Here is a 17,402-nt window from a genome sequence, read left to right as displayed (position 1 = left end):
AGCGCCCCTCCCTATTTCTTCGCACGGGTTACCTCGCTCGTTCAACTGACAACCGGAAGCGCCCCTCTAATCCCCTCGCGCCCGTAACCCTTCGGGCGCAGCTTCCCGCGCTGAATTCATCTCCACTCCCGTCGCGAAAATGAAGCGGGGTACCGCCGCTCTAGGCTCATAGACTTGAAGGCGCCCGACGGCAACATACAGCACAAGGCCTTTCACCATAGAGCTCGGCATTGGCTAGAGCGGCGAAGCGCCCTCGGCCGAGGCATTGCGGCGGCCTCCAATGGCGGCCACCGGAAGCTCGGCCCCCTTTTCCTCCCCTCCGCCCTGTCACTCTAGCCCGGCCACCGCCGCCCCTCCCCATCTCTATGGGCCGCGGAGGGGGGGGAAGGTTGCGAGCGGGGCGGCGGAGTCAACGAGGAGCCGGTTGCTGGCTGAGGCGAGAGAGGGCGGGAGGTTTCAGCAGGCCGCGGGGCTCTCCGCCTTTCCCCTTCCCTCCCTTCGCCCTCATGTGAGCGGGGCCCCCGGCTTGCGAGGGCCCGGCGGGAGAGAGAGAGAGCAGCGGGGCGATGAAGAAGGACGTGAGGATCCTGCTGGTGGGAGAACGTGAGTTGAGGGGAGAGGGAAGGTCAAGGCTGTGAGGGAAGGGGGCGCGAGGGGGAGGGGCGCAGGTCAACGGCCGCTCCCCCCCCCCATGGCCAGATAAACGGGGAGGGGGATGCTGGGGGGGGGAGGGGGCGAAGGAGGGGGGGAGTTTGGGGCGCACGTGGCTTTTTTATTTTTCCAAAAATTGTTGTTATGGAAGATTTTCTGTCTGTCTGGGCAAGGGAAAGGCTTACCTGGGCTCACTTAAAAGGGAGTCCAGGAAAACAGGCGCCTGGGAGAAACAGGGATATGTGTGTGTGTGTGTGTGTGTGTGTGTGTGTGTGTGTGTGTGTGTGTGTGTGTTTGGGGTGTGTGGGGATATCTAAAAGAGGACGGGAGGTGGATTGGAAAGAGCACGAAGGGAGGAGGCTGAAGATGCAAAAAAAGAAAGTTTTGCAGGACACGGACAAGGACAGGATTAGGAGAGGCTGGTCAAATGGGCAGTGGGGGGTGGGAATGATGGCTGAGGAACAGGGCAAAAAGTGGGTGGCACATAAGGAACATGGGCATAGCTGGCGCCCCGCTAAATCAAGTAAATAAGTGAATAAAATACTTAACCAAAAGTAGGAATCGTAGAAAGATGTTGGCGGGTTTTTCTGAGTGCTTGGGGTCGGAAGAAATTTTAAAACAACTGCTGTTGAGACATTTCATTCGGAATGTGCTAGACAAATCCAGACAGAGGAGGATGACAGGTGGGTGTCCTGCCCCCCTAACATAAATCCTGGAAGGAGAGGTAAATAAAACAGTTGCTTTTCAGAGCAGGAAGTTAGGGAATGATTTTCTAACTTTTTTGGGGGTGGTTCACTCTTTTTGGAATTTCCAGGGCCTTAGCACAGCTGCTTTGCACACAGAAGACTGCAGGTTCAACTCCCAGTGTCTTCTGGTACTGCTGGGAGAGGCCCCTGCATGATGTAGACCAGGTGTTGAGAGCCTTTAGCCCTCCAGATATTGCTGAACTACAACTCCCATCATCCCTTGCCATTTGCCATTGTTGCTAGGGCTGATGAGAGTTGTAGTTCAGCAACATCCCCTCACCCACCTTCCTGCTCCAGACCTAGGTGGACCAATGGCTTGAATCTGTACAGGACAGCTTCCTATGTTCCTAAGTGGTTGGGAAGTGAAGTAACCCTTTTACAATCTGTGCTACCTGCTGGGGCAGGGGGAGACTAGTGTTTCAATTTTTACTTTGGTGTGGTGGGGCATTGTATTTATTTGTGTATTCCAGCGCTTCTTCTGTCTTCAAATTCTTGCTGTCAGACCAAACATCTTCAGTCAGTAGTGTCTCCTTGTGAGGAAGTCTGACAGCAGTAATTCTTCACAATATTCCTCAAGTTTCCTCTCCAATAGGTCAGCTGTCTCACACTGGGAAATATTGCTATAGATAGTCTTTCATTCGTTATTTAAACTTAGCCTTAGCTCAGTCTGTGATTTCTACCTGACACATTACTGACTCATGCTGAATCAAAATGCAGATGGTTATAAAGTTTGTTTGAAAGTGACAATCTGTTATGAGCATCCCTTCTGCTTAACAGCTGTCTTGAAAATTTGTGATTGATTTACTTTTAAAGCAGTTCCACAAACGTATGCAAATAAAGTAGTGTTTCCCTGTGGTAAAAAATACGTTATCTGCAAAGAATGTATTCTTGTGAAGCTGTATAAGATAAACGGGCTGCCTACCCAGTCTGTAGGCTAAACAGCTACTACCTAATGCAACTTTCCCTTAATGCAAGGGTTTCCTGACTAGTGTGCTATTTTAATTTGTTGCTTTTTGTGCTAATTTGTGAAGGATATTGGGAAAGTAAAAAATGGCACAACTATATAGGACTTTGTCTACAATCCTCTGCATGTTTTCCAGGAAATAAACATGTCTGGCACTGTTCTGTATATTAATGAGACCAGGGTGTGGGTGGATGTATTGCCTTTGATTGTGAATTCATTCCTCAAATTTGATTTGAGGGACTACTATCAGGCAGTATTGCCTTCAAATCACATTGTTATTTGTAGAATTATTCTTGAATTGTAAAGTTTGGAGTGCTCCTTAGAGCTCTCCTACTGTAATCATGTGTGGGATTTGTAGATATGTAATGGCCTGCAGTATACATGCTCACTTTTATATTCTGCTGTGGATTCCAGTTATGCTGGATTTCCATAACACATTAAGTTGTACCATGGAAAAGTCAAAACTTGCACTTCTGCAATAAGCAGGTATATCTTTTGATATGATTTCCCCCTTTTGAATAATATGTAGGACATGCAGTACATTCTACCTCTTTCCTCCAGCTCTCCATATGCCCACACTGCATTTAAATATAACTTGTTTTTATCATTTTTAATGGAAACAACCTGTACTCCTACTGAAGATAACTTAGATTCTGAGTTGACTTTACTGGATATTTATTTATTTGAATGCATATTGCACCCTATTCTGCAGACTCAAGATAAAAATGTAAATATAGCTCAAAATAATCTTGCACTGCTTCTTGACCAGTAGAAGCAGAGATGCAGAGTTCAGTAAGCTGAAGATAGTTGGCGTTTTAAGATTGTGAAAGGGCTGTGGGTGTGTTCCTATTATTATTATTATTATTATTATTATTATTATTATTATTATTATTATTATTATTATTAAACTATATGCTGCTTTATGTAGAACATGACATTTACTTAAAATGAGTTCTGGCATCATTGTACAGATATAATGAGTCTATGTTCTCACTTTTGGATTCAGTCAAACCAGGCATCATATTATTTTCTTACAGCTGCTCTTTGGTTTTTGCTTGAGGATTAAAGTCTGCCTTGCCAAAAAGTGTGTGTATTGCATATCTTGAGAAGGGCATTAGAATACCCTTCCGTCTAGAAAACAGATTTTTCCCCCCCCAATTTCAGTGCAGTTGTAGCTAGTTAAAAGTTTTGAACAAATAAACTTGCCGTCATATAAATGTACAAGCAACCTTTCTCTAAGTGAGACTTTAATGTACGGTTTCATTTCAAAGAATCTGCAGTGGGTTGGAAGCAGTGGCTCACAACCGTCCAGAAAAGATTTTAAGATTGCAGTGTGGAAGGGAGCCAGAGTCTGTTCCACCCCCCCCCCCAAAGGCACCATTGGATTCAATCCCTGGTGTTTATGGCAGACAGTTATGGGATAACTTTACTTAGTTTAAAGGCAATGGGATTTTGAAATGGAAAAGGAACTGAGATTTACTGGTTGTGTGTGGTATTAAGCCGACTAATTCTTTATTTCACTATTACTGTTTCCTGGATAGAGAAGTTTTTTTTTAATGTCTTGTTTTATTATGCTTTTAGATTTGTTGGAAGCTGCCCAGAGTGGCTGGGGCAATCCAGTCAAATGGGAGATGCACAAGTAATAAAATTAAGATTATTACTGAAATTGAGGTATTTAGCTATATTACTAATCCAGATTTGCAGGGACGCCAGTTTTTTGCATTGTGATTGAAATAAGTAGAAGTATGTTTGCACTGTTAAAGATTGGTAGTTTTTAATGTTTAATGTTTTATCGTGTTTTTAATGTTCCTGTTGGAAGCCGCCCAGAGTGGCTGGGGAAACCCAGCCAGATGGGTGGGGTATAAATTGTTGTTATTATTATTATTAATACAAAACTGACATCAAGAGGAACTTGCCCATCTCTTAGCTACTGTTTTCCCATTGTAAGGAGTTTTAACATCCTACAGTAACAGTCTTGGCTATCAAATACAAAATGAATAGTGTGATTATTTCTAGCAGCAGGATGACCCTTTTTAGAGGTCCGAGCAAAGGTGCCATATATTAAAAATCATTTTGAATCTCCTGTTAAGATAGTAGCAGTTTTCCATCACATTCATCTTGTAAGGTCACAAGTAAGAATTCTGCAGATAGCACTCTGGACGGATCATATGCACTTTCAGCACATTGGACCCTTGCATAGCATATAACTTCTATGGTGTTCAGCCAGTATTGGCCCTGTATTCACCTGCAGTGCATTACAGATAGGAGCAGTTATGGGGTTGCCGTGGGTGGTGCTGTCTGTCTACAACACGTATGGTTTTTCAGGAACTTATTCCTGTTTTCATACTGAACCTTTAAAAAACAAACAAACCTTGCCTCACATCTCTGTAACCTGTGCTAAGGAGAGAAACCTCTGTCTGAATGAGTTCAGGCCCCCTGACTTGCACCATGTTTTCATTTCAGGGACCTTCTCTTACTTCTTCTTTTGGCAATAAAGTCTTTGTTTTGGTGGGGGGAAGGGAGAACAAGATGGCCATTAAACTTCAGTAATTTGCAGGAAAACTCCAGAATGCTATTTTAAGTGGTGTGATGAAGCAGGCTTCTCTGCCGTACATGAAAACACAGAAAGTAGGTTAAATACCACACCACCATAAAGTTCTGAGGTGTAACACCAATTGGTATATATAAAGCTGTTGCCCCAGAGTTAAAATAGATTCAAACAAGCAAATTCTCAGTCCAGGTTTAAGAAGTAGTACTGGAGCTCTTCATGCGTAGACAAAAGTGTCCCAAAGTAACAGCCATAAAAGATCACCTGAATTAAAACTGGTGGCATATATCAGCACAGGAGGATTGCCTCAATTATCCCTTGCTTTGCTTTCATCCTCTCCCTCATTTCCCCAAAACCACAGGGAAGCATTCTGAACCAAATAAAAAATGATGCATTATGCAACATAGACAAACTGTGTTTGCCTAATGTTCCAAGCGCTTAAACCCTCTCCAAATCCGGCATAAAGGCTAAAGAAGCACTTTCTACACAGGGGATAATGTCCTATATGAGTCTGCTTTTGAGAAAACAAACAGCAAGAGATCCCCCCCCAGCAGCAACAGGTTTTGTATAAAAAATCATTGGGGGGGGGGACAACAGTTAGAATTGCAGAAGTCTTGTTAAGTACTGCTTGTAATTCATCTTGAACACCTGAACACCTTTTGGGCAGAACAGCTAAAACATTTCTTTTTTGGGAGGGGAGAGCCTTTCAGTTGCCTTCTTTCCCCTACTGAAGCACATCTCACTCTGTACCCTTCTGCCCTTCACGTTTGCCAGATCATGACTGGAGGGGGTTAAATTTGGTCTTTTGGGGTCTGTGTGTGAGAGCCTAGAGGCTTTCTACATAAAACAGAAGCTTCTGTGGCCAACTCCCATCTGGTAGACTCTTGTGCACTTGGCCTAAGTGTACATATTATTTTGTATCCTGGTGGTTCTCCTACTTTTCCAGTATTCTCTAATAGCCATAGTTGAGGCTGAGTTTATTTTTGCAGCTGTGACGCATAGCATTGTTGGTGAACTCCATAAAATTTGCACCAAGGCTTCATGACTACATGCTGCATTTGCTTAACTTTTGCACGTTGCTGGATTTTGTTGAAATAGCATTTATAGAAACAGTAAATTCTACCAATATAAAGGGAGTTGGGCCCAAAAAGGGAGTAGTAAAAGTTTAGCTGAAGACCTCATCCTGCAAGTATTGTTAAAAGATAAAGGGACCCCTGACGGTTAGGTCCAGTCGTGGCCGACTCTGGGGTTGCGGTGCTCATCTCGCTTTACTGGCCGAGGGAGCAGGCGTACAGCTTCCGGGTCATGTGGCCAGCATGACTAAGCCACTTCTGGTGAACCAGAGCAGTGCACGGAAACGCCGTTTACCTTCCCGCTGGAGCAGTACCTATTTATCTACTAGCACTTTGATGTGGTTTCGAACTGCTAGGTTGGCAGGAGCAGGGACCGAGCAACGGGAGCTCACCCCATCGCGGGGATTCGAATCGCCTTCTGATTGGCAAGTCCTAGGTTCAGTGGTTTAACCCACAGCGCCACCCACGTCTCTGCAAGTCTTTTTACCAGCGTTCAAAATAGGCCAGGCATATTTTACACCTGACTATCTGCCACTTTGCAACCAAGTGAAGATGCATGCCTGGGGAACCTTGGATGTGGACTGTTTTCACACACTAGCAACACATCCTGTACGTTATATTTTATCTGCACAATCAGAATTAATTTCAGGAACCAAAAAGCCATATTGAAAAATGCAACTTTCGAGGCATCTAGCCCCTAAATGGCAACTAGGTGTTCTGTTTTGGCAACTGTAATCCTGGCTTAAGGAACCATTTGGCCCTTAGCTCATATATCTGGGTTGCTGACACTGCTTGTTATGTACAGTCTCTGTTGCTCCTTGTTCAAAATAAGGAAATACGGATTTGTGAAGAAAGCTCTCTATTCCCGACTTATTATAGTTCACGTTTGCAAATTTAAAGCTGACCTGCTTTCTTTTTCCCCGATAGTCTACCATTTTTCTGTTCTACTTCACCTTTTTTAAAAAAAATTAATGCAGCCTTTTTATTATAGCATCCTTATTAAAACATGGATCAAATCAAATGTGTTCCAGAAACATGGCACATTTCCAGGCACAAAATCTGCTCATCCTCTTAGTGTTTCTGATAAGAATAATGTGCTGACCTGACTGAATAAGTACTTGAGAAGCTAGCTGCCTTACTTGTCTGGGGATCTAGGCTGGTTCCTAATGGGTGTCTAGGAATTTAATTGAAAGAAATTTGAGAAGCTGTAGCTCTGAAGGAGACTGACATTGCTGAAGGAAGGAGAGCAGATTAGGCAGTAGTGTGAGAAGCAGGGGCATTCCCCATGCCTGAAGAGAGAGAGGATCAGATTTTAGGAAAGGGGGGTAGAAATGGTTAAGAAGCAGCAGGGCAGATCTTTATTGGAGACCTGAGGTGGTAAAAGCTGTGTGAACAGGGTTGGAGGCAGAGTAATGCCTTTAAAGAAAGGATGTGGAATTTGTAAGCCTCCAAATATTGTTGGACTACAACTCCCATCATCCCTGACTAGTGGGCTTGCTGGGTGGGGCTGATGGAGTCCAACACAGGTTTCCCATCCCTGCTGTGAAACAATGGAGGAGAAGATGCCTCAAAGGCATAGCACTGCATTTGCCAGCAGTAAGGACAGCTGGAATGGGAGGTTTCAGGCAAATCTCTGTGTTGTTGGATTTTCATAATTCTATATTGAAAATTTATGAATTACTGTGAGTTGATTTTGTGGTGAGGTGATTTTTGTAACCTAATACTTGGTTCAATAGTACTTTGGGCCAGGATATAATTAACTACCTAACTATCCCTGATACTGTGATCCTAGCCAATTCCAAAACATAATGTAATTGATGCCAAAATTCATTGTGAAGATTTTGCTGAAAGAAGCTTTTATTTAAACTTGAAAGGCAGCATCAGCTGAGAGGCACGTGCTGTAGTCTTCTGGCCAAATATCACACAGAGAGGATAAATGTTGGTAACAGAGAAGAATTGCACAAGATTCTTTAGAGGAGACAGTCCATACTGTACAAAGATATTACTCCCGAAAGTATTAAAGGTAAAGGGACCCCTGACCATTAGGTCCAGTCGCGGACGACTCTGGGGCTGCAGCGCTCATCTCATTTTATTGACCGAGGGAGCCGGCGTACAGCTTCCGGGTCATGTGGCCAGCATGACTAAGCCACTTCTGGCAAACCAGAGCAGCGCACGGAAATGCTGTTTACCTTTCCGCCGGAGTGGCACCTATTTATCTACTTGCACTTTGATGTGCTTTCAAACTTCTAGGTTGGCAGGAGCAGGGACCGAGCAAAGGGAGCTCACCCCGTTACGGGGATTCGAACTGCCGACCTTCCGATCAGCAAGCCCAAGGCTCTGTGGTTTAACCCACAATGCCACCCAAAAGTATTATGAAGCTCCGAATATTTGTTGTCTTAAAAATTAAGATTAAGTTAAAAGTATAGAAATCATTGGGACGCGGGTGGCGCTGTGGGTAAAACCTCAGCGCCTAGGACTTGGTGATCGTCAGGTCGGTGGTTCAAATCCCCGCGGCGGGGTGCGCTCCCGTTGCTCAGTCCCAGCGCCTGCCAACCTAGCAGTTCGAAAGCACCCCCGGGTGCAAGTAGATAAATAGGAACCGCTTACTAGCGGGAAGGTAAACGGCATTTCCGTGTGCTGCGCTGGCTCGCCAGATGCAGCTTGTCACGCTGGCCATGTGACCCAGAAGTGTCTGCGGACAGCGCTGGCCCCCGGCCTCTTAAGTGAGATGGGCGCACAACCCTAGAGTCGGACACGACTGGCCTTCGGGCAGGGGTACCTTTATAGAAATCATATAAAGGTCAAATGGGCCATGGAGTTGTCTGTGCCTTCTAACTATCACTGTGTTTCCTACACTTAGAACAAAAACTAATAATACAGTGGTACCTCTAGTTGCCAACACGATCCGTTCCGGGGTGCCGTTCACACCCCGAAAAGTCCGCAACCAGAGCGGTGCTTCTGTGCATGCGCGAAGCGCACAGAACGCTTCTGCACATGCGGCGAAACCCGGAAGTATAGACTTCCGGGTTTGCCACGCTCGCAAGCCGAAAAGAAGCAGCATGAACCTAACGCAACATGAGGTATGCCTGTAATACACCAAGAAATCTGAATTCTGTTACTTGTTTGGATTGTGCAAATTATGCAAGCTGCACAATGCCTTGGTTAGCATGATTCTTAATTTTCAATTTTCAATTAATACCTCTGCTTTTAGCTGGAGAAAGAATGAGCTATCCAGGGCATTGAAGCCCCACCACTGGAAAGCGTATTTTAGAACCCCTTTGCCTTCTGAGACTTCGTCAGGTGGTATCCACATACTTTCAAGCTTATCTTGGAAACTCAAAGACTAAAATACAAGTTGTCTCCCCACACACACACACACTCCGCCATTTCATCAAATGAAGATTGAGATGCTGAGAAAGCTGAATTCTGCACCCAAGCCACATTTTGCCCTTTCTCTGCTTGTGCAAAATGCTACAGAACCAGTTATGTTCACAGCCCTGTTAGACATCCAGAAACTGGGACTCATCCTGTCCTGGTTGTGTGGAAGTCTTTGTCTTGAAATGTGCATTGTGACATCTCAAGGGCTTTCCAAGTATCTGCCTTACTGTCACGTTCTAAAAAGAGTCAAAATTCTGCATGCTTACCCTGGTGTATTTCTCACAGGATTTGTTCAGATTTGGTACTGCTTATTGTTAAAGTTCAACTTTGCACCAAAATATAATAATTTGCCCTTCGTTGAAAAGCCATTTACTCCATTCGCTAGTGTTGAAGCAGGCAAAATTTAACTTCTGCAAACCTGAAGACAGGGCTGGTCACTATCCCTGAAGCCAAGTAGACTTCAAAATAGTCACTCAGTAAGACAAACTCTAATTTGTCAATTGTTAAATTAAACTCAGAACTCAGGGAATGCGAGGGTTTTGTTCTTGACAGAGTAGTGTTTGCTTTATACTCAAGCAGGAATGTTTCTTTCTTTCCCATGTGATGCTCTGTTTATGTGAATTGTGCTAAGGCACCTAGAAATCATCCATGCCCCTTGTTCATTTTATTTTTGTATCTGTCACTTAAAAAGAAGAAGAATCTTTTCTTCAAGCAGGGCTTGTCTACACTACAGATTTGTTGCTGGTCCGTTCAAATAAAACTTCATGTCACTCTGGCCTTCTGCCAAAATAAGATGTGTGGTTATGGAAATCCTCTGCTAATTTGTGTGTGTTCAAATTTCACAGCCAGAGTTGGGAAGACGTCACTTATTATGTCTCTTGTCAGTGAAGAATTTCCCGAAGAGGTAAGATGTGTTTATTTTAGGTATCTCTGTATTTCCCAAGCAACAGCATCCTCCGGGCATTTTGCAGTTTCATAAACAGTTTGCATGATAATTCCATTAGGAAAAGTGTTGTTTTTTTTAAGTCCCATAAAAGAAGTAGAAAAATCATAAAATCAAACAATGCATTATGCAGTTATTGTTTTTATGGAATCTGAAGGATTGAAACTGGAGATCTGTCCACACAACACAGTTGTGGCAGAAGCTGACATTTCCCCCAAGCGGCAGATGAACTTTGTTGATGAGGGGGGAGTTGGCATGGAAGACTGAACAGGTAAGGGGCAGGTGGCAGAAAACGAGGCAGAGACCACTTTCAGCTCCACTCACGGATGATGATGTGAACAGCCTCTGCCTCCTTTTTTTGCCATCTCCCCCTGTGCCGCAGCCCTTCCCAGTCACAAGGGGAAGGTTGTTTGAGAAGCGCTGAGGATGGGGCAAAAATGTCAGCTTCCATAAGCTCTGTTAGTCAGTCAGATACCCAGACCCAACTCTGCTTTTCTTCTCTCTCCTCTGCAAACACCTAAAACTCTAACATAGGTATTAAAATATGTTTTAATAAAGATCAGTAGCTGTTGGAAGGATGTTTGCAAACACAAAGCAAAATAAAATGCAAAGGACTTTATGCCATTAGGGTGCACTGCTACTATTTTATGCATTTCAAGTTGATTGTTTGTCTGCTGGCTTTGGCAATCGATTTCATTCACCAGCCTGCATGGTGATACTAGTATAATTCCCATTAGGATAAAATCTGTCAGCATGCTGGGTTGAATGAGCGCCAGTTCACCCAAGCATTTGCTGAACTTTCGCTACCCAGCTTTTAGTGATGATTTTTATTGACTGGTTTTTGCTATCATGGATGGGGGTTGCTGATGTGATTTGTTTTTTTTATAAAAAAAGTATCATACTTTGTTGTTTTAATGTGTTTTTGTTCTGATATTTTCTTGTACAGCACCCTGAGATTTCTTCAAAAGAAGGGCAGTATATAAATTCTGTAAATAATAAATTACATGGTAATTTACAGAGATGGTGAAGGACTTGGCAAAGTCACTGACTAGTCTGAGAATAGCATTATTGTGATCCATCCTGTTGCTCATTCCAGACTATTGAGGACATCAGCCAATATGCTAAATATTTAGTGGGATTTCATAGCTCAATCCTGTTTAATGTGACGTTCATTCATTGATCAGGGAGATACATAGCAAAAATACTTCAAACTGATTCATAGCTGAAGTTTATGTGTTGAAACCATGAAATGAATTTTAAATATATTGGACTATTCATTACAAAGTGCTCAATTTCAAAACCTGGCTTTGGCAAAATATGCAAGGACTTGGAATTTCCTTGATGGAGGCCGTAAAACCATGCAAGTGTTAAGGATTTGAAATATGTTAGCTAAATTTCCGTTTCCTTCAAAGGTTTCTGATTGAATTTATCAAGTTTTCTTTGGCATTTGGGCTAGTTTCAAGAATACTCCTTTTTCACAAATGCAGGTTCCTCCACGAGCAGAAGAAATCACCATTCCAGCTGATGTTACCCCAGAGAGAGTGCCAACCCATATAGTGGATTATTCAGGTAATGGATCTGATGATTTGACAGATTTATCAAACGAAAAGGTGGTGGGAGAGAGAGAGAGATCACAATATAATTGACTGACACTATAAGGGAAGATGGTGAAAAGTACATTTACAAGACAGAGAACTAAAGAACCAAGAAACTTCCTCTGCCTATCAACACATAAAAGAGGACACAGGCTCCCTGCCTCTATAGTTCATGCATCCTTCCACTGATAAACTAATATCCCAAACACTCCCATGATCCCCACAAACATCACTTTTTTCCTTATTAACACCCATATAACCCAACAGATGGAAAATGCTCAATTTTTTAGCCAGGGGCTAAAAGGCCTTTATTCAGATGTATGAAAAGATACCTGACTTAGGTGTACATTTTGTATTATTATTAAACCCATCTTTAGTTGTGTTTTTTTACTGGTTTTAAAACTCTCTTAGCTGTTTTTATAAATCTCTTTGAAATGTGTTTGGAAGACAGTTCAAAAATTATTCTTGTTGTTGTTGTTGTTACATAAATGGAAGTAGCTGCTTAGATACCCTGAAATATGGTTTGTGCTCTTTGGAAGCTGCCTGTAGTCATGGGCAGTTGAGATGGAAGATCTTGGGCAGGAAGATTGCTGAGAAGGCTCCTGGTAACTCTTAGAGTATCTTCCAGGTATAGAGTGCCTGGCTGCTTCTCTGCCTGCCTGCAGCTACCAAGTCACCTGGTATTTAAGATGGATTTACTGTACATCTGGCTAGGTGCAGAACTACATTAGCTTCTGCCAAATACTTGGAGTAAAGCAAGTGTGTGTTTTTAATTGGTTGAATAGCAGTGCTTCCTATTTGTACATGCACTGTAAACCCTTGTGCTTTATTGAGAGAAGTGGGTGGTATCCAACTAACTCGTTGCATCAGCTCAAGGATTTTCACTAGCGCAACAGCCCGGCACACCCTCCTCAAATCTGCTCTTGAGGTTTGGAAGAACCCTGGGAACAGATATAGGTGGATGCAGGAGATAAAAGTTACATTGCCCAAGAGGAACATGTTCTTTGGATACCGCACAGTGTTTCCAGTCTAGCAGCGCTCTGACAACTATATTGTCTCATCACGGGAGTGTTTGAAGTGAGAGAATTTATGGAAAAAATCTGGAGCAGTTCAGCTCTCAGCCATCTTAGCAGGATTTCCACCCTTGCTTTTTGTCTGAGTGAAGCAAGCCCTTGCGTTTAGCTGAAGTGTTTTGGCATTCCATTTGTAGGATCATTTGTACTCCAGTAACTATTGAATAGAGATGGATAAGAATGAAATTTAGCAGGTTCTGAAAAGTGTGGAGGTTGATGCAAAATTCAAAGCAGCATGATCCCTCCATGGAAACATCAGAATGAAAGTTGAGGTGCACATACAGAGTACCATCCTGTGAATCAAGGACTAGCTTTACGCTCTCCCTTGTTGTCAAGGAGGGCCAGCTATATATATGTAAATGGAATGGAATAACTTTTTGGTTATAGCTAAAATTCATTATCTGGCTAAATGCGAAAGTGTTCTCAAGCACTGTGGTTAGCTAGTTTTAAAGGTATAGCCCTGCTATAGATAATCACAAGTTTCTGTGTCACCACCCACAGCAGTACTTGGGGCCCCAGTGTGAGGCTTACAGCCTAGCCAGGATTGTGTAGGACTAACTGAGATGCCTTAAAGCTATGGCTTTGCAAATCCCAGTTCCCAAACTTGTTCCAGTTAACCATGCAAACAGAGCTTTTGCCTGACAGTTTTCTTGAACTTGTAAAGTTTTCGGTTGTCTTTCCTATACGGTCATACCTCGTGTTACGAACGCTTCAGGTTATGTGTTTTCGGGTGGCGGACCACGGGAAACCCGGAAGTACTGGAACGGGTTACTTCCGGGTTTCGCCGCATGTGCAGAAGCGCTAAATTGTTCTTTGTGCATGCGTAGAAGCCCCAAATCGCACTGGTGCAGACGCGGCGCTTCAGGATGTGAATGCTGCGGGTTGAGGACGTGCCTCTGTCACAGATTATGTCCGCAACCCGAGGTTCCACTATACACTTCATTTCCAAAACTCAGTGCCTTGTTTTTTTAAAATATTTTATTAAGGGGTTTCTTGTTTTACAGTGTAAGTGTAATGCCTCGTATTTTTTTTTCCCCATGTAAAATTTTTACAAATCTGTTTCATTTGTTGAGGCATTAGGGGGAAAAGAGATTAAAGAAAGAAAAAGAAAGAAAGGGGGGCTGGAGGGAGGGGAGATGGATGGGGGTGGGGTTGGGTAGCGGTGTTTCTATTATGCTTAATGTATGTAGAGTTTGGTGTCAGCGTGCTTGTGTTGTTCACTTGTGTTCCTTTGGTGGTGAGAGAGGTTGGGGTTGGCCTAGGGTGTGATTGTTTGTGATTGGCTGTGTTGATCTTTGTTTTCGTGTGTGAGTGAGGTGGGTGGGTGTTTTGGATCAGGTTAGCCATATTGATTTGTATGCTGTTGGTGGATTGTTGTCATTGTCCTGTTGGGCTGTGTATGTGATAAAGGGGAGCCATACCGGGGTGAAGGTGTCTTCTTCTGTTTGTCCCCGTGTCAGTTTCAGTTTATTAGTTAATTTTTCTAGTAGGGCTGTTTCCCATACTATTTGGTACCATTGGTCCATGCTTACTCCTGACAGGTCTCTCCAGTGTCTGGTTATGATGTTTCTGGCTGCTGAAAGTAGGTGGGTTATGAGTTCTTTGTGGTGTAAGTGGGCATTGTTGTCTTGGAAGATGTTTAGTAGGGCCAATTCTGGGGTGAAGTCTAATACTTGCTTAGTTATTTTACATATTTCTTGTATGGAACTCAGTGCCTTGTTCAAGCAAGAAAAACAGGCGATTCTTCCCCATCTGTATCAGCATTCCTCTTAAGATGGTATTCAGGAAAAGACATCTTAGAAACTGCTTTGGAGACTGTGCTGCAAGAATTCTTTTCTCTGTGACATTCTTTCCTAATGACAGTATATACTTTTCATTCTCATCTAAATTATTTTCCACTTCCATGTGATTTCCCTTGGGAGCTGAAGGCTAAAGAGCATGTAGCCAAGGATATTTCCACGTTTTTGGATGAAACCACACAGGAAGAGTGCACCCAAGTCTTTATTTTACCAGTGCAATGAAGCTGTGAGATAAACCATGCACATTTTAAATAGTAAAACTGTCATAAATTCACATATGTTCATGGCTGTGTTGGAAAACAGTAGTAAAATTGCTGTTGCTTTCTGAAAAAATCCTCTTGCATAATGTAGCCACAAACATTGTGAAAACTACTAAAGAAAAAAAAATTGTAAGAAACCTGGTCTTTGATTAAAGAAGGCCTGAGGAGATGATGGTATCTGCTGGAGGCGATATAAAACTTTTTAAGAAAGGTGAATGTGTCAGCTTTAGACAGAATGTATTTTTAGCTGAAAACTTGATTCCGGTTGGCAAATGCTTATCCACTTCATTAGCAGTTTTCATATACTTCATTTATTGAATCATCACCATCACAGAGCAAACGAACAATAACCAAACTTCTCTTGTTTCACACAGAATCCGAACAAAGTGATGAACAGCTCCATAATGAAATATCACAAGTGAGTCAAATGTGCCTTTTGCGCCGAAATGCTTTGTTTTATGCCTTGTAAAACAGTGTCAGGGTGAAATTATATCACCCTAAGAAAGACTAGACTAGCTTTAATTTGTTCTGGAGTCATTCAAGGGCATTGCTCTCTGAGCACAGGTGTGGGGAATTGGTGCAGCCTGTAAAATAACAGGTGACTGATGTTTATTTTGTTTTTTTGTATATGTGTGGTGTAATGTTCATAAGATTGCACAAGTTGATTTCTGCAGAGAATGATCTACAGTAGTGCCCCGCAAGACGAATGCCTCGCAAGACAGAAAACTCGCTAGACGAAAGAGTTTTCCGTTTTGGAGGTGCTTTGCAAAACGAATTTCCTATGGGCTTACTTCGCAAGACAACAATGTCTTGCGAGTTCCTGCTGGTTTTTTCCCCTCCCCCCTTTTTCTAAGCCGCTAAGCCGCTTATCAGCTGATCCGATCAGCAGATAAGCCGCTAATAGCGCCAATCCGTCAATGGGCTTGCTTCGCAAGACGAAAAAACCGCTAGACGAAGAGAATCACAGAACGGATTCTTTTCGTCTTGCGAGGCACCACTGTAGTTACCTTGCAAACCCTCAGACCATGGGAAGGCAAACTAAGGCCCGGGGGCCAGATCTGGCCCAATCACCTTCTAAATCCGGCCCGTGGACTGTCCAGGAATCAGCGTGTTTTTACATGAGTGGAATGTGTCCTTTTATTTAAAATGTATCTCTGGGTTATTTGTGGGGTCTTTCTGGTGTTTTTACATGAGTAGAATGTGTGTTTTTATCTAAAATGCATCTCCGGGTTATTTGTGGGGCATAGGAATTCGTTCTTCTTTTTTCAAAATATAGTCCGGCCCCCCACAAGGTCTGAGGGACAGTGGACCGGGCCCCCTGCTGAAAAAGTTTGCTGACCGCTGCCTCAGACTGTAAAATGCTCTCCTTCACTATCTCCAGCCATTGGGTTAGATCATTGGCAACCAACGTGGGGCCTTCAAGATGGCCAACAACATTGGCCATACAAGCTAGGGCTGGCAGGAGTTATATTCCAGCAATATCTGGAGAACACCATGTTGGCTGTGTCTAGGCTGAAAAATGAAATGCCTTGATTGAGGCCAGCTGTTGGATCAAGTCAAGTCCTCAAAGCTCTATCTTTTATTTTTTAAAAAAAATGCTTTTCCAGCCTACAAGCCAGAACCCTGCAAGAAGTAATCTTTGGCGTTCTCCATTTTTTACCGCGTGAGCATATTGGCTTGGATCCAATGAGCTGTGAGCAGAAGTTTCTCACTGCCTGCACACACCATTGCTCCCAAGGTTTGGGACACACCCCATGTGGCATAGGATACGATTGTGTGTAATATAGCTCAGATGGTAGAGCATGAGACTCTTAATCTCAGGGTTGTGGGTTTGAGCACCACGTCGGGCCAAAGATTTCCTGTATTGCAGGGGGTTGGACTAGATGACCCTCGTGGTCCCTTCCAACTCTACGATTCTATGACACACCAATTAGGGCTTTCCCATGCACAAGTACAACTGCCTTCTGCTTGAGCTATTGCTCTGTGGGATCCAAACCAATAGGCATAAGAAGCAATCCTTTTCTCTTAGTCACAGCTAACCCAGATGCTGGCGCTGAAAACATACTTTCCTCCTTCTTCGTAGAACATCTTTTGGATAAATCTTTGCAAAACCCTGTGGAAGAAAAAGTCCTTCCCACCAGCTTTTTTTGTTCTGACTTAAGGAAGCACATGCTTGAAATCTATAAACAAAAGATAAATGCAATTAATTGTGTTTCTGGCCTACTTTATGCAGAATAATCTTGCTGCAACAGAGTGCAAGATTCATCCACCTCATCTTGGGTGATACCCTACCTCTGGCTTTCTCTTAAGACTTTCTGGGGATATAAGGCATTGCAGGGGACTGGACAGGAAAGGAAAGATTGATTTTGCAA

General features: G+C 43.2%; 1 protein-coding gene across 4 annotated transcripts in view; it reads left to right on the top strand.

The window, feature by feature from the left end:
- Nucleotides 1–300: 300 nt before the first annotated feature.
- Nucleotides 301–17,402, top strand: part of RHOT1 (ras homolog family member T1) — a 56,621-nt gene continuing 39,519 nt past the window's right edge. Inside the window, exons 1-4 of one of the 4 annotated variants that reach the window (XM_081181342.1) lie at nt 301–603; nt 10,206–10,264; nt 11,791–11,872; nt 15,405–15,448. In XM_081181342.1, coding sequence (XP_081037468.1) covers nt 567–603; nt 10,206–10,264; nt 11,791–11,872; nt 15,405–15,448 — 222 coding nt within the window. In that variant the 5' untranslated portion in view covers nt 301–566. The remainder of the gene's footprint in view (nt 604–10,205; nt 10,265–11,790; nt 11,873–15,404; nt 15,449–17,402) is intronic. The other 3 variants (XM_081181344.1, XM_081181343.1, XM_081181345.1) reach the window with 3 other exon arrangements.

The sequence above is a fragment of the Podarcis bocagei genome, assembly GCF_964188305.1.
Source record: "Podarcis bocagei genome assembly, chromosome: 2".
Taxonomy (NCBI): Eukaryota; Metazoa; Chordata; class Lepidosauria; order Squamata; family Lacertidae; genus Podarcis; species Podarcis bocagei.
This window is presented reverse-complemented; position numbering and strand designations above follow the sequence as displayed.